The 20,613-nt window shown below is 48.4% G+C and overlaps 1 protein-coding gene across 1 annotated transcript in view; it reads right to left on the reverse strand.

The window, feature by feature from the left end:
- DSCAML1 (DS cell adhesion molecule like 1) overlaps positions 1-20,613 on the reverse strand; it is a 365,655-nt gene that overhangs the window by 6,387 nt on the left and 338,655 nt on the right. The window contains exons 20-28 of the mRNA XM_043481523.1: positions 16,267-16,406; positions 8,955-9,108; positions 6,647-6,764; positions 6,106-6,269; positions 5,477-5,575; positions 4,588-4,776; positions 3,917-4,204; positions 2,109-2,264; positions 49-79 (exon numbers count right to left, since the gene is read on the reverse strand). Coding sequence (XP_043337458.1) covers positions 49-79; positions 2,109-2,264; positions 3,917-4,204; positions 4,588-4,776; positions 5,477-5,575; positions 6,106-6,269; positions 6,647-6,764; positions 8,955-9,108; positions 16,267-16,406 — 1,339 coding nt within the window. The remainder of the gene's footprint in view (positions 1-48; positions 80-2,108; positions 2,265-3,916; positions 4,205-4,587; positions 4,777-5,476; positions 5,576-6,105; positions 6,270-6,646; positions 6,765-8,954; positions 9,109-16,266; positions 16,407-20,613) is intronic.

Genomic DNA, 20,613 nt, shown 5'->3' on the forward strand with positions numbered 1-20,613 from the left:
GAGGGGAGGGAAATGGGAGGATAGAGGAAGCAGCGATGTGACACCCACCTTATCAACATTTCTGCCAAACTCTTTGCATCTGCAAAACAGTAGAGAGAGGGCACTGAATGAGAATGGGTCTCAGCAGTATCAGAATTGGAAGAGGCATGGGGAGCAAGGCGAGAGAATTCCCAAAAGCGGGCCCAGGGCTAGTCTCCTGGGAAGAAATGTAAGGACCTTGGAGACAATCCCAAACATGATAAGGTCTATTGCTCCCAGTTCAGGATTTGACTCAGGTCTATTTTCCTTTCCTCAGAATTTTATCTAACAGGGAGACAGTATATAAAGTATTTCGTCTACTTCCTGAATTGACTCTAATCAAATAAGACATCATAGCAGGTTGGAAATAGGCATCGTGGTAGATCTATCCTCGGTTATCTGTTGGAGAGAGGAGAGAGTCAGGGATGAAATACAAGTGGTCAGTGGGCACCTCCAGATGACTTCAACCAAGAAGTTTTACTTCCTTCTCTAGGGCATCTGTCTCCAAAAGTCCATGGATGTATTTGAAGGTCACTGTTTTATCTCATGCATGCATGTGCTAAGTTGCTTCAGTTGTGTTGGACTCTGTGCAACCCCACGGACCACAGCCTGCAGGCTGCTCAGTCCATGGGATTCTCCAGGCAAGAATATTGGAGTGGGTTGCCATGCCCTTACCCAGGGGATTTTCCTGACCCAGGGATTGAATTGGTATCTCTTATGTCTCCTACACTGGCAGGTGGGTTCTTTATCACTGAGCCACTCAGGGAGCCTGTTTTATCTCATAGGGACCCTGAGTAAATTTAGGACTCTCAGGTCAGGAATTGACAAGAGAGGAGAAGCAAAGGACATGGGTAATTCACTAGACCTCTGATAACTGAGAATGACTGGTTAGAGTGAATCTAGCTTCATGAATATATTCAACCATCTATCTACCCACCCATCCATCCATTTATTATTGATCTAGCCACTGTTGATCCATTCATCCAGTGATCCACTCACCAGGAGTTGGGTAGATAAATGGATGTTTCAGTGGGTGGTTGATGGTTGTTAAATGGTTGGATGGATCGATGATTGGATGTTTGATGGGCTTCCCAATGAATGCCAACCATTTGTCCATTCAACCATCAACCCATCCAAGCCTCTATCCAACCATTCACCTAATTATCCATTCATCTATTCAACCATTCATCCAATCATCCATTCATACAACCATAAAATCATCTATCCATTTTATCATCCATCTATTCTTCAAATATCCATCTATCCATCCATCGAGCCAACCATCTAGTGATTCAACTGTCAATTCATCAGACATCCAATCATCCATCCATCCAACCACTTGACAACTATCAACCACCCACTGAACCATCCATTTATCTACCCAACTCCTAAATACCTTAGGCAGCCTTAGTTATTCCCTCTTTTGTGCTCTTATTGTGCCTTGGCTTTGAACTCTATAAGGGCATGGGCTGCTCCTTCTCATTCATTTTTATATCTTTAATGTCTGGCAGTATCTACAATACAGCAGATACTCAATAAATGTTTTCCAAATATGCGAACAGACATTTATCTAGAAACTAGTTGGTCATGGATAAATCAAGTCCATTCATGCCAGGCTATGGTATCAGGTATTAGGACAGGGGAGGATACTAACAATATTTAACACTGGACAAGGTATAGGAACAGCTCAGTCAAAGCTGAGAAAGGTCTTAGAGACCACTTGCATGTCTTTAGTGGCTGGGCCCTAGGAAAGTTGCAGAGGTCCTATATGAAAGAATGGAGCATCCAGGGTGGAAGGGAACAACACCTATTTACCAACTATGGAATTGTTCAAATGTCTTAACCAGCAACATGGTTTTACCAGTGTGGACCACTAAAAGTCAACCTGGTGAGGGCAGGCACAAAGTCTTGGGGACACAGAGGAAGAAGCAGTGAACAACTAAGGAGGTTTCAGAAGGCTGGAGTGACGGTGCTCCCTTCAAGTGGACATGGACACCCTCTCTCATCCAGACAGTGCTCCAGGCCAGTGGAGAGTGGCCAGCGCAGCTGAGGGTCATTCCTTCTCAGGAAGCACATAGAAACTTGCTCACCTCGGAGCCGCTTCAGCCGCTTTTCTTTCCTCTTCTTGCGAACGATGAAGAGCAGTGCCACCCCCAGTGTGGCCAGGATGACCGGGCAGCCGATGGTGAACAGCTTCTTCACGTCATCCCCCTCACCTTGTGCAGACTTGATGGGCGGGATGGTGCCTGAATGGGGGTGAAGAAGGGAGTCAGATGTCCCTAGGAGTTGAGCGTTATGCAGAGTCTCATGGGCAGCATAGCCCTTGGACTTCTCTTGCTGCCTTTGGTCTCACTCCAATCTCTACTTCCCAGTTCAGAGCCCCAACTCTCCCCTCTGCTGCCCCCAAGTTCTGGTCCCATCAGGACAGCCATGAATGGTTGTGTAGTTTTTATACTGCATATGATATTAAAGACTCTTAGGCCTGTTTTAGAATCATCCTGAATCCTTTCTGAGATGGTCTCCTGCCTGTTGGAGCTCAGTGTTCATTTCTAGAGGGTAGCTGATGGGCTTAGATTCCCACATCCAGCTGGTAAGGTTGGGGGGTGGTGATGATGAGGATCACAGGAGACAGAAGTCAGGGCAGTGGGATCCTGTATTCTCTTCCCTAGATGGAGGCAAAAGCCACTCAACACCCTGCAGTCTCTCCCTGCCCCCTGTCCCCCATGGGTGATATCTAACCCTGGGAGCTGCTAGGAGATATGATGAGTTCTCCCGCTGATAGAGCCTTCTGCCAAGTCCTGATGTTTACTTGTTTCAAAACCTCAGCTAAGAATCATCTTCTTCATGAAGTCTTCCTTCTTCGAGCAAATCCCCTGAAGATGCCACTTTTATTGTTTCCTTAACACACAGGTAGATGCAGTTAAGCTTGTGACAGCTGGTCCCTATGAATTCAGCCTTCTATGTGCCTTAAACATGTGTGTGCATGAGTGTGAGGTATCCACATGTGGCAGACACCAGCTGGGGCTCACCAAAACATCCATGTGCTCAGCTACATTCCCCAGACTTCCTGGCGGTTAGGTTAGAGCCATGTTACTAGTTACAGACAACAGAATGTGAATAGAAATGATGAGTATCTATCACCCCCTGGCCAGGGCAGTTAGGAACTGCTGTGTCTTTTCTGTCTCTCTCTTGCTGGTGACCTTGGAGGCTGCATGTTCAAGATGGTATAGCTAACAGGGCTAAATGATGGTGCCAGCCAACCCTCAAAAGATGTTATGAGAGTGAGAAATTTTTATTGGATCAAGCCATGAAGCTTTTAGTGTTTGTTACTGTAGCATAGGCTACCCCATCCTGGCTAATGTACCATTTTAGCAGAGTGTTCTTATAGAGCAGGACATCAACTACATCTCTGCCTCCTCTCATCTCTTTAAAGCAATGGAGAGCAAGGGTTGCACCTTCAAAGACCCTCTATCTTTTTTTTTTCTTCAATTTTATTATTTATTTGGCGTGCTGGGTCTTATTTGTGGCATGTGAACTCTTAGTTATGGCATGTGGGATCTAGTTCTCTGACCAGGATAGAACCTGGCCCCATCCCCTTGCATTGGGAGCGTGGAGTCTTAGCCACTGGACCACCAGGGAAGTCCCAAAGACCCTCTGTCTTCAGTGTTACTGACCTGCTTGCCTGCCTATCCATCTGTGTGGTCACAGGTGCATCTACCCACGTACCGGTCTACCTGTCTGCTGCTCCTTTTGCCTGTCCTTTGCTTGCTTCCTCACCCATCAGTCCTTGTCCCTGACTAGAGTCCTGCCTCTTTTCTGTTTGCTTGTCTGGCGCTGTACGTGTCTGCCTCTCGGCCAGCTTCCCCGGCAGCGCCCCTGCCCGCGCTTGCTGACTCACTGCCGTCGTAGTCCAGGGTGGCGAACTGAGCGGTCTCGTTCCCGCAGCCAGCGCTGTTGCAAGCCCTCATGCGCAGCTCGTACCACGTGGCCTCCCGCAGCTCAGTCAGAAACACCTCCCCAGAGCTGTTGGCGCGCAGGCCCTGCCAGGCCCAGGTGCCCTTGGGCCGGTACTCCAGCATGATGGCGGTGATGGGGCAGCCCCCATTGTTCCAGCCCTGCAGGTTAAGCCGAGCATGCGTGGAGTTGATGTGGGTGAAGAGGTGCTGGTCTTTGCTGAAGGAGGGCTCTGGGGGGCCAGAGGGAGAGACAGAGGTTAGAGAGACTGGGAAGGGTTTCCCTGGGGTGGCTGAGGTTGCAGTGGTTCCAGGGGATCGGTGGGAGGCGTAGATGGGAGTAGGGATGCTCCAGGGGACAGAGGGGGAGGAAGAAAAGGAGAGGGAGAGGGACGAGGAGAGCAAGGCCTGGCCCAGGAGGAAGACGGAGGCAGGAAAAAGGAAGAGGTGAGCCATCTGTCTGCCACCCCCTGCAGGGAAGTGGGGCCAGTTTTTCCTACTGTGATTCATTCAGATGCTGCAGCGATGGAACCAGATGGGGTCTCCCTGGAGTCTCTGTGCTTCCCTCTGCCCTTCTGCCCCATCCCAGAACTTGCCACCCTGTCCCGGGCCTCACCCCGCCCGTGGGTCTTGGCCTCGATGATCTCACTGATGCGCCCAGAGCCCACGCTGTTCTTGGCCGCCAGCTTCACCTTGTACCACGTGCCACACTTGAGGCTATCCAGCCTGAAGGACCGCTCGCTCGAGCTGACGAACACATCCTTCCACTCCTCACTGTTGTCCACCGAGTACTGCAGCACGAAGCCTGGCCGGGAGGTTTAGCCTGGCTCAGGGGGGGCAGGGTGGGGCCTGGGGTCCCCCAACAGCTGTAATGGGCCTGGCCTCTGCCAGGGGCCAGCAGGGGGAACTTTTGGCTGTTAGGATGGGGTGGGTGCCAATTAGATGCAAAACTGGAAGGATCTTAGGTGAGTTGTAGGACTCTCTCCCATTGGCTCTTGTGTTAGGGTTTAGAAGCCAGGGTGGGGAGGGGAGCAGAAACCAGAGCTGTGAGACTTCAAAGGGGTCCTATTGAGACCCTGCTACTCCATGTATAGTCCCCTGGCCCCAAAGCATCACTTGGGAGCTTGTTAGACATGCAGATTCTCAGCTCCCCCGAATCAGAATCTGTGTTCTTACAAGATCCCCTGGTGATTCATATGCATATTTAAGTTCAAGAAGCAGTATCTAGGACATTTGTTGATTTTATAGATTTGGAAACTAAGACCCAGAGAGGAAAACAGACTTCCTCAGGTTCACACAGCTCACCACTGGCAATGTGGTGAGCTAAAGCCCAGACATCTAAGCTGGTATATTTTCCATGGCACTTGGGTAACTCCCCTGTGGTCCAAACCACCCCTCCTCCCATCACTTCCGAAGCATTATGAGGACAAGCGGTGGGAGTAAGTGAAGCACTTCCTCTGCCCCTGGCCCAGAATTCTCTCCACTCCTCATCCTGGCCCCCTCACCTCGGATGGAGCTGCCCCCATTGTCACCCGGAATCCAGGTCAGAGTGATGGACGAAGCCGAGGTTTTGGAGACAGTGAGACGCGGCTGGTCCGGGGGAACTGTGAGGGGAGAGTCAGCAGCCCACACCACAAAGGGTTAACCTCTGATGATGGGGGACAGGGGTGCCCTCTTGCTGCCTCCCCCATTCCTGCTCATTCTCCTCTCTACCCCTCCTGCCTCCTCTCCCACGTGGCCCCTCTGATCCACGGAGGGTCTGTCTCCCTGGTGGCTGGTCTTTTTTATTTGACAACACCTCTGTCTCTGTCTTTCTTTCTCACTCTGTCTCTTGATGGAATTCCTCCCGCTTAGCCCTCCCTGTCCCCACCAGAGCCCCGCCCACCTCGCAGGGTCTCACCTCTGAAGTCCCACCCACCTCGAAGGGTCTCACCTCTCAAAGCCCCGCCCACCTCGCAGGGTCTCACCTCTCAAGTCCCACCCACCTCGCAGGGTCTCACCTCTCAAGTCCCACCCACCTCGAAGGGTCTCACCTCTCAAAGCCCCGCCCACCTCGCAGGGTCTCACCTCTCAAGTCCCACCCACCTCGAAGGGTCTTACCTCTCAAAGCCCCGCCCACCTCGCAGGGTCTCACCTTGCACCAGAAGGTTGACAATGATGGTGTCGAAGCCGCCAGTGTTGGTGGCCGTGCAGGTGTAGTAGCCTGAGTCCTCAGCCTTCACTGCGCGCAGCAGCAACGTGCCATTGGTGTGGATGAGCCGGTGCCCGTCCATGGACACGGGGATGGCTGAATCCTCACTGCCGGGGGTGGGGACGGCTTATGGCAGGCATCCCCTCCCGGAGCCAACCCCAGGTGCTGCAGGCAGTTAGAGCTGGGAGCAGTAAGGCGCTGGCTCCGGGACCCTAGATTCTTGGGTTTTCACTCAGCGCTTCCTGGGGATATCTAGTAACCATGCCTCTTCAACCACGCAGGGAAGGGAGATCCGTGGCAGCAGACAGGGGCAGCCAGGGAGGCCAGGCCAGCATGTGAGGGTGTAGCCGTGTACCCGGCAAGGGCCTCCCCAGGGCTGGAGGTGGCTGAGTCAGCCAGAAGGGAGGGACAACAGTTCTCTTTACAGCTCTTCTGCGATGCCTGTCTCTGGGGGTAACCCATCCTTGAAGGGTCCCGTACATACCTGTCCTTGGTCCACTTCACTGCAGGGGCTGGGTCTCCCACTGAATTGCAAGGCAGCCGCACATCTCTCATCCAGGGTGTTGTCACGGTGCCCCCGAAAGAAATGATCTTTGCTGGGGCTAGAGGGAAGAGAGGTTGAGAAGGACCCCATGTTTTCATTTTCAGTTTCAGAGGGGAAATCATTCATTCAACAGACATTTATCAGATACCTGTTTGGACCAGGTAACACAGGAGGCTCTGATGAGCCACAGAATGAGGATAATCTAGTCCCTGTCTTCAAGTTGCTCACCATCCAAAAGGGAGACAGACACTTCAGATCACTAGAGTGAAAAATACTATGGTGGGGGTAGGTACAATAGCCCTGGGAGCAGGAAGGAGGAATGGGGGAGGTGAAGGCCGGGGGCGACTTCTGCAATTGGAAGCTCTGACTTGAATTCTGAAGGCAAAGAAGGAATTCACAAACTACTAGGGGATAAGAATGGGGGGAAGGGATAGTCAGGGAGTTAGGGATCAACATGTACACACTGCTCTATTTAAAATGGATAACCAACAAGGACCTACTGTATAGTATGGAACTCTGGTCAATGTTATGTGGCAGCCTGGATGGGAGAGGGGTTTGGTGGAAAATGGACACATGTATATATTTGGCTGGGTCACTTTGCTGTCCACCTGAACCTATCACAACATTCCTAATGGACTGTAAGCAGAGAAGGAAGGTGTGTCAGAAGGGGGAACAGTACTGAGAGAGGCATGGGGGCCTGAAACCCATGGTGAGTGGGAGGGGCTCCAGCCTCTGGGGTGACCCAAGCCCAGAGTGAGTCAAGAGAGGGCACAGCGTAGGGGTCGGAGCAGTGAGTGAGAGGAGGGGCTTCCAGGGCGCTGCTGGCCCCTCGAGGAGGCTGGGCTTCCTCCTGACGTCACGAGGAGGCTCACAAGGAAGTAGTGATATGTTCACAGTGGAGTTTTAGAGGAACCCCTGGCTGCCTGCCAAGGATGTTTGATGGAGCTCGAGAGACACTGTTCTAGAGCCAGTTCTGCCCTGTGGCTGGGGTTGGCTCCTGGGACCTCTCAGTGGGGTGTGTGTGTCTGTGTCTGTGTCTGTGTGTGTCCATCTGTCTGTCTATGTGTGTCTCTATGTGTGTGTGGGGTCCCGGGTCCTTTCCCTCCTGGAAGGAGATAAGTTCAGGAGAAGGGGTTGGCAGCACCACTGGGAGGTGGGGTCAGGGGAGGGAGGAAACTTGAGGCTTTGTAGAAAGAGCCCCCGAATTGGAGCCAGAAGGGCTGGCCCACTCGGCTGTGTTCGCGGGCCGTGCCATCCCGCCTCAGAGCGTCTCCTGGAAAGTGGGATAACAACCCTCGTGGCAGGGCAGCTGCAGGCCTCCATTCAGTGCCCGCTGACCCCGAGCCTGAGGCGGGGAGGGCTGACGCCTCTTGTATCTCAACCAAAGGAAGCTGGTTACCCCAGGAGTGGGGCTGGGCTGAGGCAGGCACTAGTCGTCTGAGTCCTGGGCCTGGGGCCTCAGGGTTGTAGACACAGGTGGCTGTGGGAGGAGGCAGGGCCAGGAGGGAGGGCCCAGGGAGGCCCAGAGCCAAGGTAGAAGCCGGAAGTCTCAGGCTTGTGCGGCCAAACCCGGTGCCCTGGGGTTGGCATGGGGGAGCCTGGCAGCTCTGTGAGATGGCCTCTGTCTTGGTCTTGGGTTGAGGCCTCAGAACTGTCACTGCCTATAAAGTAGGGGTACACATGCCCCCACACCACACTTATGCCCAGGTCAGGGGTTCAGAGGGGCACCCTCAAAAGCAATCGTGTTCTTATTCACCCCATGCGCCCCACTCAGCCCACAGCCTCCTTTGAGGCATGCCCTCTGTAACGTCTGTGATCAGTGGGATCATGTCAGCCTGACATGGCCAGGTTTTGGAACGAGGGGGCTGTCTTTGCAGCCCTCTGCTCCATGGAAGCAGCATACCCCACCTCCATCCCCTCTGGAGGAGCTGAGCTGGGGGTGGGGCTAACAGCCCTTTCTTTCAATCCCAGAGAAGAGTCTGGAGTGGGGGACCGGGGTGCATTCTGCATTCTGCCGGGCGCCCCGACTAGTGGCGTGGCCTCGAGCCTGTCGTGAGCCTTTCTGGGAGTCAGGGGGCAGCAGAGGCCCAGTCTTGGTGGGTGCAGGAGGGAAGCAAGCGGCCAGCCAGCTCCTTACAGCCAGGCCACAGACAGGGGGGAGGGAGACAACTCGTGTCGGGGAGAACGGTCATTCTGGAAGGGGCCTTCTGGCAGTTTCTGCCCTCAGCCCCCACCCCAGGCTGCTCACCCTTGCCAGCAGGCTCGATGGTCACCTTCTCGCTGCTGTTGCCCCGGCCGGCGGAGGTGACGGCGGCCACCCACAGCAGGTACTGCTGCCCGCGGTTTAGGTGGGCGATCCGGTAGAAGAGCTGCTCCGGACTCGTCTCATACTCGCTGGGCGCCTGCGGGGCAGAGGCGAACGCGTACTAAGAGCCAAGGCCCCTGGGTCTCCACCTCCACCCTTCCTGGGGCTCTGGGCTCAGTGAGGATGATGGCCAGGGTGGGGGGCAGTGGAGACAGAATCCTGCCTAGTTGACCCTTTCTGGTTTTGGAGCAACACTGAACAGCTTGCCTTGGACTTGGCCCTGGGCACTGATGGGCCGGCTCTGGCGGTTTGCTGGGTCAGTCTCAGTTTACCTCTTGGACTGATCCAGGCGCTGGTTGTGGTGGCTTCAGGCCAGGAAATGTGAGTGTTTCAGGTGGGTGAGAGATGGTGGGAGACAGGAGAAGGGAGAATGGGGGTTGAGGGGGGGTCCCAGGAAAACCCTGAGAAAAGGGAGTCTCTGAGAAGAAGCCAAATGACTGCATTTGCCTTATTAGGGTTGTAGACAGGCTCTCCCAGCCTGTCCCCACTCAGAGTCACCTCCCAGCCCTACTGCCTAATGTCTCCTTCATTCCTACCACCTGTTCCCGCCCCCACCCCCCCACCCCCATTCTGGGGGAGGAAGGGGAGGGAGAGGGAACTAGGAGAGCTTCACGGGGCAGCACTTTATTAATGATTATTAGTGGTATAGATCACCGTATATATTTGTAGGTTATATAAATCTATAAAAATTTTTTTAACCAAATGACAGTTTTGACAAGTTGCCAACAAAACAATATCAGATCCCAGTGGTTTTACCAGTTGCTTTGATGAAAAGATTATGTTGCCTTGGAAACCAGAGGCTCAGATATTGAAATGAATTTGAGAAGGAGCTTTTGATAAGCGCTAGTTTGCAGACCTCCTGTCAGCCCCTTCCCTGGTGCAGGCGGGATGGGGCTGACTTTCATTTCATTTTATTTTTTGGCCAGCCGCGGGGAAGGGAAAGCAGGACAGCACCAGGGCCTCTTTGAAATCAGGGCGGAAGTCTAGGGAGGGGGAGCAGCCCCCGGAACAGATGGGGGGCCCTGAGGCCAGAGGGAGCTAATAATTAGTTATCTTTGCAGTCAGGGGATGTTGCACACACATGCCCCCATGCACACGCTCTCATGCACATGGACGTGTAGACACATTCATGCACATTCTGAGGGACAGATCTCCAGACAGACATGGGGTCACAGAGGGACATTCTTTGCCACCCAGGGGAGGGCTGAGGGGCCCAGTGACTTGTAACAGGAGAAAACATCCTTTCTGGTCCCAGACCATCTGTAGGAAGATGCTCAGGAGAAGGTACAGGTGTCCCCACCACACACACAGAGCTCCCTGGCAACCCCCTCCTGCTGCCTCCCTTGTGGGGAGCTGGCCTTGGGCCCAGGAGCTCCCTGAAAGCCACCAGAGCCCTGGTAGCTGGGAAGTCCTTTCAGGGTGCTGTGCTCCGGGATCGTGTGGGTATCTGCAGGTCATATCTGAGCACGAAGCAGGGCAATAAAGTGGCTTTGACACCTGCCTGTGCCTGCCTTTCTTACTGTATGGACCACAGTGTCTCTCATGGTTCCTGGGACCTCCGTTTTCTCTCCTGCAAACTAAGAAAGCAATCCAGATCTGCCTGCCCTAACTGGTTACAGCGAGGACACATGAGGCAAGGGGTGTGCAAGTCCTTTGTAAATGGGGACGTATTCTTCTCCTTTGTAAATGGGGGTATGTGTTCTGTGAGGGTGGAAGTGTGTGTGTGCATGTGTAGAGAAAAGTTAAGTATATTTGCTTGTGTCTGTCAGCGTGTACCTGACTGTACATTTGTGTCTACACAGGGCAGGAAAGCTTTGGCTTCACCTTGAAGGTATTAGCATCTTACCCAGGTACTGGGTGCCTTCCTTTTAACCTGGACTCCCCCCAATCTCCTGAAATCACTTTCAAAAACATACAACTACACTCCAGAATAAAATCACAGTAATCAAAGGTTAAAAAAAGGTAAAACTATGAAAGGAGAAACTACAGGTTAATTATTTACCTTTCTTTCTTCCCCCCTATCTTTCTAATCAAAAAATCAAAAAATAGAAAATCACAAAAAGTCATAACTAGAATTGATTTATGAATTTGAATTATATGAAAAGAAAACCTATGGTATAATAAAAACTAGAATAAAAAGGGAAGTAATGAACTGGCAAACCTCTGCAACCTATATGAGCAAAAATGGTTATTATCTTTAATATGTAAAGAGCACTTACAAATCAATAAGAAAACCATGATCTACCCAAATAAAAAATGTAGCAAGGACATGAATTGACAATGATCTGAAGATGAAAAAAGCCCAAAGTCACATAACACAAAACAATAATCAACCTAACTAGTGTAGAATCCAACTGACAAAAAATGAAAAATATATAATATCTTAGATTAGCATGTGCACAAGGGGAAAGTATGTTACTCATAATGCTGGTGGAAGAGTAAGTTGGTGCAAACTTCCTGAAGAGTAGTTTGCAAATATGCATGCAAACCTCAAAAATATTTATACTTTTTGTGATCCATGGATTCCTATAAAAATTTATCCTAAGAAAATAGTAAAACAATGTGCATAAAGACTTTTATGAAGAATTCTCCAAGAACATTATTTATAATGGTAAAAAACTGAAAATAGATTAAATATAGAACAATTCAGGGACTGGTTGAATAGATTATGTACATACAGGCACTCAAGATAATATTTTAAAAGAATATTTGATGTCAACTCTATTTCAATAAAAAGAATATTTGATGGTGTAGAAAAGTGCCTACATATACTACATAAAAAAATGCAGATTATGTGGACCAAAGAGACATTTCTCCAAAGAAGACGTACAGATGGCTAACAAACATATGAAAAGATGCTCAACATCACTCACTATCAGAGAAATGCAAATCAAAACCACAATGAGGTACCATTACATGCCAGTCAGAATGGCTGCTATCTAAAAGTCTACAAGCAATAAATGCTGGAGAGGGTGTGGAGAAAAGGGAACCCTCTTACACTGTTGGTGGGAATGCAAACTAGTCTAGCCACTATGGAGAACAGTGTGGAGATTCCTTAAAAAACTGGAAATAGAACTGCCATATGACCTAGCAATCCCACTCCTGGGCATACACACTGAGGAAACCAGAATTGAAAGAGACACGTGTACCCCAATGTTCATCACAGCACTGTTTATAATAGCCAGGACATGGAAGCAACCTAGATGTCCATCAGCAGACGAATGGATAAGAAAGCTGTGGTACATATACACAATGGAATATTACTCAGCCATTAAAAAGAATACATTTGAATCAGTACTAATGAGGTGGATGAAACTGGAGCCTATTATACAGAGTGAAGTAAGCCAGAAGGAAAAACACCAATGCAGTATACTAACACACATATACGAAATTTAGAAAGATGGTAATGATAACCCTGTATGTGAGACAGCAAGAGAGACACAGATGTATTGAACAGTCTTTTGGACTCTGTGGGAGAGGGTGAGGTGGGATGATATGGGAGAATGGCATTGAAACATGTAAATTATCATATGTGAAACGAATTGCCAGTCCAGGTTCGATGCATGAGACAGGGTGCTCGGGGCTGGTGCACTGGGATGACCCAGAGGGATGGGATGGGGAGGGAGGTGGGAGTGGGGTTCAGGGTGGGGAACACATGTACACCCATGGCGGATTCAAGTCAATGTATGGCAAAACCAATACAATGTTGTAAAGTAAAATAAATAAATAAATTAAAAAAAAATAAAATTAAAAAAAAATGCAGATTATATAACACTTTGTAAATTTTTATTTTTTTTTATTTTTTTATTTTTTAATTTTTATTTTAATTTTGTAAAAAACCAAAACAAAATCATATTGTATGTGCAGGTCAAAGACTGGAAGATTATACATCAACACATTACCAGTGTTTATCTTTAGAGAGTGAGAATGCAAGTAATTTTTACTTTCTTCTCTATTCTTTTGTATATTTAGAGAATTTTCTACAATAAAATTGTATTATTTTGATAATCAGGGAAAATCAGCAAATGTATTAAATTGGAAACACATCTAACAGGACTCAATGCAGCTCTGGCCAGCCCTGGCCAGCCCCAGGGTGTAATTCCATTCCTGGTATCCTGCACCTAATGCAGTTTCCCACATCTATTCTGAGAATTCTGCACACACAAGGTCATGCACTCCAGTATGTATGCACACACTCAGACTCAGACACATGTGCAGTGGCCTAGGCCCACACTCATTCCCACGGTTTTGCCTCACCCCATGTACACAAGTGTGCCGTCAATCCTGGAGCTCTTTCATAAATGGATTTGTGATGCAGTTGCTTGGGACCTGGAGTATATTTCTGCAAAACTATCGCATCCCATAATCACAAGTGGTGGTTAGGTCCCCTGGCCCCTTGTTCAGCTCAGTCCCTGCTTTGCAACATGGCTGAAGTGAGTGTTCATCACACCAGCACATCTGCCCCCCCACCCCCAGGAGAGAGGTGGTTCCTCCATGCTGAGGACGTGAAGAGGAAGGAGGGAGGGTCCCCGGGTCTGCAGTAGCAGGAGGAGGGCATGGGGACCGGAGCTCTGCTCTGGAGCCTGGGAGAGGTGTCCCCCACCCGTGGATCGGGGCTCTTGCAGACTGAGTTAATGAGGATGCTCTGCTCCCAGACACCAATCTCTTTGAAAGACTTCATTATCAGAGGAGGTAATGAGCGTACAGACCCAAGCTGGAGAAGGAGTTTCCACCCTCTCATCAGTTTATGAAGGGAAACTTGCCCAATGTCTAAGATTTCACAATTGCCAGGCTGCTAGCAATTCATTCATCAAATGTATGTCCTGGGACAAGGATGTTCCAGGCACAGTGTTCTACAGCTGGGGACCTGAAGATGAAAAGATGCTGCCCTTGTCCTCACAGGGCCCCACAGACCAGTGTGGGAGACAGGTGAGTGAGCAGGTAACTGCCGTTTAATGCATTCAGCGTGTGCTAGAGGATGAAGAACATGCCGTGGGTGGTAGGATCAGTAGGGGCAGAGGTACAAGGGTGTGAAAGGCAGAGCAGGTGTCCAGAATGGTGACCAGCCTAATGTAAAAAGAGCCCGAAAGGTGTGTGTGGGGGAGGGGCAGGAGGAGGGGGGAAAGAGGGGCAGAGGACACCCCTGAACACGTTAATTGGAAATTGGCCCACACCCCTCCAACAATGACAGAGTTCTCAACCTAACATCTGCAGACCCCATGACCCAGCAGTTCCCTTCACAGGCCCAATGGGAATATATACACAAGACCACCAAGAGACATGGAGTTCACAATAGCACCAACTGCAATAGCCCCAAAGGGAAAACTATTCAAATGCCTGTCAATGGATAATTATAAATAACTTGTGATATATACATGTAATTGAAAACTATACAGAAGTGAAAGTGAATAATCTCTAACCACACACAACAATATGGATGAAATTCACAAACTCAAACTAATGTTGGGTCAAAGAAGCCAGGCAAATTTTTTATATATATATATATATATATATATAAAATGCATGCATGTATACATACATAAAATGCATGCATATATATATATATATACACACACACACACACACACATAAAATGCATGCATGCATGTGTGGTCAGTCATTTCAGTCATGTCCAACATTTTGAGACCCCATGGATTGTAGCCTGCCAGGCTCCTTTGTTCACGGGATTCTCCAGGCAAGAATATTGGAGTGGGTTTCCATGCCCTGCTCCAGGTGATCTTCCCGACCCAGGGACTGAACCCGAGTCTCCTGCATTGCAGGCAGATTCTTTACCCACTAAGCCAACTGGGAAGCCCATATATGTTGTGTATTTGTACTTTATATAGTATTAATCTGAAGTCAGGATGATGGTTACACCCGTAGGGGGAGGGTGGTGACCTTCTGGGGTGTTGCCCTGTTTCCTGCTCTGGAAATCCTCCCACTCAGTGCCTGGAAGTGCTATGAAAATTCATGGAGTTGTATAGTCATCATATGTGTACTTTCCTGTGTGTGAGACAGTGACGGTGAGGATGGAGAGGAGGGGGCAGAGTCACTGAAAAGACATTACTGGGCTTCTCCTCTGGGAATAAAACTATGGCCTCACTGGCGAGGAGCGGGGCTGCCTATGGCTCAGAGGGTAATTCAGAAAGACCACAGGAAAGCGGAGAGCGGAGGACGAGATGATGACACAATTACCGAGCAATTTCAGGGCAGCTTTCTAGGCTGTCAGAAGCTCATCTGCAGGTGCTGGGGCTGCCGTCACATCACTAGTTGCTGATAGAGGGAGAAGCCGGCCTGCTGCTGCTCCCTGATCTCCCCCATCCTGAGCACATCTCTCAACAGTACTCACACCCCCACCCCGGAAGCACCCCCTCTGCCCCCCTCATTAGCCTGGAGGCATCCCAAGGGCACATGTTTCTTTGCACCTGCTCTCACAACTGGAACAGGTATACTACAGATCAGCCACCCAGCAGAACTCTGTGATTGAGTGGCTGGAGGTAAGCAAAGGGGCAGAGGGGAGGATGCCTGTTATGGGATGTGGGTGCATAGCCCCCAGTACCTGCCCTCACCCTCTCCTCCCTCTTAGCAGCCCTTGGTGGAGGGCAGGGGCCAACCCCTCCCCCCAAACTGCACCCCAGTGCCAGGGGGCTCCTTACTTTACACTCCCAGGTTTGGGCAGGCAGTGCCCAGAGAGAGATGCCCTGGCCTTCTCCCAACTGTCTCCCATCTTTTCCCCTCCTAAACTGGATCCATGCCGAGAGGGCCTCTTGGGGCAGTGCTCCAGCAGCCCTCTAAGCCCAGACTGACCATGCTGAAAAGCTGATTCAACTCCAAAAGCCATGGGCTAGCGAGTGCTCAGTCCAGAGCTCTGGGATCTGCTAGGAGCTTCCTTGGTCAGCCAGACCAGAAGAGCCGAGGCCCTGTCCTCCCTCTCCCACCTGCTTGAAGGAGACCCCTACTCAAATAAGCCTCCAGGGCTTGTGATAATCTTGCAGGCCCTGGAACGGAGGACTGACGCAAGATGGACTTGGGTAAGGCTTCAACCACTTTTGGGTGACTGGTGCCCATACTTATCCATGAATCAAGTAGAAACACAGATATAAGCAGCCCCAGGATTTGGCCCAGAAGCAGCTGATCTATGGGGTACTTTCCTTTTCTCCTGTCCTGCTCAACATTCAGCCCTGGGCCCACTTACCGGCTGGCCAGACCCGGGGCTGGAGCAGAAGATGGTGTACTTGCGGATCACCCCGTTGGGCTTGGTTGGGGGGAGCCATGACACGACCACACTGCTGGCGGATGAAGGAACAGCTTTGATGCCAGCGGGGGGACCTGGAACTGAGCAGGGGAAGGTGGGGTCAGTTTAGAGAATGGAGGAACAAAACCTTTAGGAAACAATGACAGGGTGGAGAGACTAAGGCAGATTAATCTGGGAGAGCTTCCTGAAGGAGGCATCTTTGAACTCTGGTTTAAAAGAGGAGGTTCTAGCATGGCAAACAGGTGAGAGGATAAAGGTGATCATTAGGGGCTTGGAACAAAGTCTCTGAGATGAAGGCCTTGTGAGTGGCCAGCTGCAGAACTCTTTGGCCAGAACCAAGAACTTAAGATACACAGGAAAGAAACAGAACCCATAAGGAATTCATCTTAATTCCAGTGATCCTAACCTAATCCCCGAGCCAATGCTCTACTAACTAAGCTTGTATTTAGGCCAAATACACTGGTCACTTTGCTCCTTTTGGCCCATGAGCTCCTTGAGGCTGGGGACTCTAGAGACTCACAGAGCCGGCCTCCTCCTGAGGGTCAAAGGTCAGGGGTCAGCCGGTGGTGACTGTGTTTCCTGCCAGGGACTCAGGGTACTGCCCTTGGGGTGCTGGCAAGGCTCTTTCTCTTTTCAGGAGGGAAAGTCTACTTTAGAATTGGCTGAGAAACCCATCTCGAGTGGATCTGAGCCATATGGACTGTGACCTCCCCTTGCTCCCATGTCTGGGCCTGCCTGGCCTGGCTGGGACCCCAGGGCCTGGAGGCTAGCAGCATCCTGTTTCCAGCCCATATTCTCCTTTCTTCATTTTTTCCTTGTATTGCTGTGACTTGTCTTCTCTCCTGGGAGCTTTTATGCGCCTTTGAAAATGGTGATGGTGTCCTATTCAACTTATTTTATCTCTCTGAGCCTCAGTTTCCCCATCTATATGGACAAAACAACCACATTAAAGGTTTGCAGTGAGAATCAGTGCTAATTAAGATAAAGCACCTGGCATGGTGCCTAACACAGAAGACACTCCATAAATTGTAACAATTAGTACTTTTGCACTCCCTTCCTGGGCTCTCAGCTTTCAGCACCTACCTCAATTTTTAAAAATCTAATAAGTGGTCAACAATGCTAGGTTAAATAAAATAATTAGAAACAGTATCATCACCCATCCAGGGGCCTGAGCCCAGAAGCTGGCAGTCATCCTTGACTCTGCCCTTCCTCATTACTACAGCCTTGCCATTTACTTCTGCTAGAGGTCTCTGCTGTTCTGGGGTGCAGGGGGTGGGTGTCACTGGGGTAACTGCAGTGTTCAAGTCTTCCCTGTCCTTGAACACTTTTTTCTTACCAGTTATTAAGAGAAATATGTTGAAATCTCCCACCATGATTGTAGATTTATCTATTTATCCTTGTTGTTCTGTTGGTTTTTGTTTTTGTGTATTTTGAGGTTATGTAATTAGGTTCATAAAAATTTAGAACTGTTTTATTTGCCTGGTAAATTAAGTCTTTTATCATAACAAAAGTGTCCTTCTAAGAATGATTTTTGCCTTAAAGCATACTATGTCTGATATTAATATTCCAGTTTTCTCTTAGTTTTGTATGGTATATCTTTTATCTTTTTCGATGCTTAACTTTTCTACACCTTTATGTTTTTGATGTCTCCTATAAACAGCACATATTTGAGTTTTGTTTCACTGCCAGCCAGTCTGGCAGTCTTTATCTTTTAACTGGAGAATTTAGCCAATTTTTCTCACTACTGATACATTTGTGTTTAACTATCCCACCTTACTGAATATTTTCTATTTGTCCCACCTATTGTTTTACTTTCTATTTTCCTTTGTGCCCTCCTTTGGATTGTGTATTAAAAGAAACTCTGTTTCCCCCTTCTATTAGTTTTGCTATTATGCACTCTTTCATAACTTTTAGATTATAATGTGAGTCTCTGACTTAACAAAGTCTAATAACTGCCACTTTTCTTCTCAGATAATGCAAGGGCTTAGAATTTCCCTTTACTATCTCTCAATTTACATGCCATTGTTATATATTTTATTTCTGTAAATATTTAGACACTCCTTTCAAGGTGATTACATCATCATCATTTTATGCAACCAATATTGATTTCAATTTACCCATATATTCACCATTAATTGCTCTTCTTTCATTTCTTCCCACATCATTGGTCTTCTATCTTGGATCCTTTTCCTTCTAGTTAAAGAATACCCTTTAGTATTTCTTTCAGGGCAGCTATGTTGGTGATAAGTTTTCTCAGTTTTTGTTTGTCTGAAAATGTCTTTATTTCATCTTAATCTTGAAAAATATTTTTGAAAGGTATAAAGTTACAGATTGATAACTACTTTTTTTTTTCATACACACTTTAAATATACCATTGTATTGTTTTCTGACTTCTACTGTTTCTGATAAGTTAGCTGACAGTCTTATTTTTGCTCCTTTGAAGGTAACTGGTTTTTTCATCCTCTGGTTGCTTTTAAGATTTTTCTCTACCTGTTTATTTTTCAGTAGCTTTATTATGATAAGCCTAGGTGTGGACTTTAAGTTATTCCTTGTGAAGGTTGTAGAGCGTCTTGCATTTGGGCTTGATATCTTTCACAGCTTTGAAAAGTTTTCAGACGTTTTATCTTCTGCTCCATTCTCTTTATCCTGTTCTTTGGGATATCTTCTCACATCTTCCATGTCCTTGATATTCAGAATGTGGTCCATGGATTAGCAGCAGTGTCACCTGGGAGCATGTTAGAGATGCAAAATCTCAGGTTGCACCCTAGACCTACTAAATCAGAATCTAAATTTTAACATGATTCCCCAAGTGATTTGTATGCACAGTAAAGTTTGAAAATCACTGCTCTGTGTCTTATTTGCTCTTTTATTTTCCAATCATTCGTCTTTTTGTGCTTCATTTGATATTATCTTCTTGACCTATCCTCTAGTTCACTAGTTGTCTCTTCAGCTGTGTCTAATTTGTTATTAAGCCCATCTAGTGAGTTCTTAAGTTCAGATATTAGTAGTTTTTGTTTCTAGATTTTTTATTCCATAGCTTCCAATGCTCTTAAAATTTAAATTGTTAAGAATAGTTATTTTAAAGTCTATATTTGATGAAACCCATTTGGAACTCTTGCAGAGCTGCTGCTTTTGTCTTTTTCTGCTGGCTTTTGTTCACATTGTCCCCATTGTTTTTATTGTATGCCAGACACATTGTTTGCAAAATTGTTTGCGGAAATAATTTGAGGTCTCAGATGATATAATTGTCCTAAAGAGAGAATTCATGTGTGCTTCCAACAGCCACCTGCAATCTGGGACACTAGCAACCTGAGGTCACCTCAATCTAATTTCTAGGACTGAGATGATCTGAGGCTGAGCTGTTTACTTTTGGTCCACTTTTAATCTTAGAGTTCTGCCCTTCATAATCTCAAATCAAAGTAGGCTGGGGTGGGGAGCAGAGGAGGGTTCACCAGACAGACCCACACACCGTAGCAGGCCCTGGCCCCCAATTCATGTCTTTCTGGACCTGCTCAGTTTCTCAGTCACTGCCTCTAGACTCAGCAAACATCCCCCAGGGGAAGAGCTGCCCCAAATACCAGGATCACCTCCTGGGCCTCTATTCTCCTTGGATCCTGGCCCAGTAACTCTTCACTTTCCTGCCAACCCTCTGATTACCTTCAAGCAAGTATTTAAAAATATTTTATTCCGATTTCCTAGTGTCCTCAGCAAGGAGGAGAGTGGATTGGAATTACACTCGCTACCATTCCTGGAAGTGGAATCCCTTTGATATGTTTCCCTAAACCTGTCCCTCCTCCTCCCTTCATCCTCACTGCTGCTGCCCTTCCACACACCCTCCTTTTCTCTGCCTAGAGGCCCACAGGTTCTAAGAGGCCTTTCCCACCCCAGTCCTTATCCCCTCTTCCCTTCCTATGACCAATCCTCCATGCTTCTACAAGAGTTATCATCTAGTTCATGCCTCTTCCTCAGTTAAAAACCTTTAAAGTGGTCTAAAATCCAGCCCAACTTTGCACTCTGAGGCCATATAGATAGGTCTGGTAGTCACAGAGCAGATGAGCAGCAGGCAAGAGGTTTCGAGCTAATGAATTTGAGTATAGCCAAGCCAGCCTGAAACCAAGCTCAGACCGAGAGATCTGGACTTAAGAAGTGAGCTTGAATTGATATGCTTGCATTTTACTTGCTTTTCTCTAAATTCTCTGTCAATTTTTTTTTCCTTTGGCAAAATCCTGAGGGGGCCTGGTAGGGGCGGTGTGTAGGAAGTGGCAGTGTCTTCTGATCAGGATATTT

Source organism: Cervus canadensis, chromosome 11 (genome assembly GCF_019320065.1).
Source record: "Cervus canadensis isolate Bull #8, Minnesota chromosome 11, ASM1932006v1, whole genome shotgun sequence".
In the NCBI taxonomy this organism is placed as follows: Eukaryota; Metazoa; Chordata; class Mammalia; order Artiodactyla; family Cervidae; genus Cervus; species Cervus canadensis.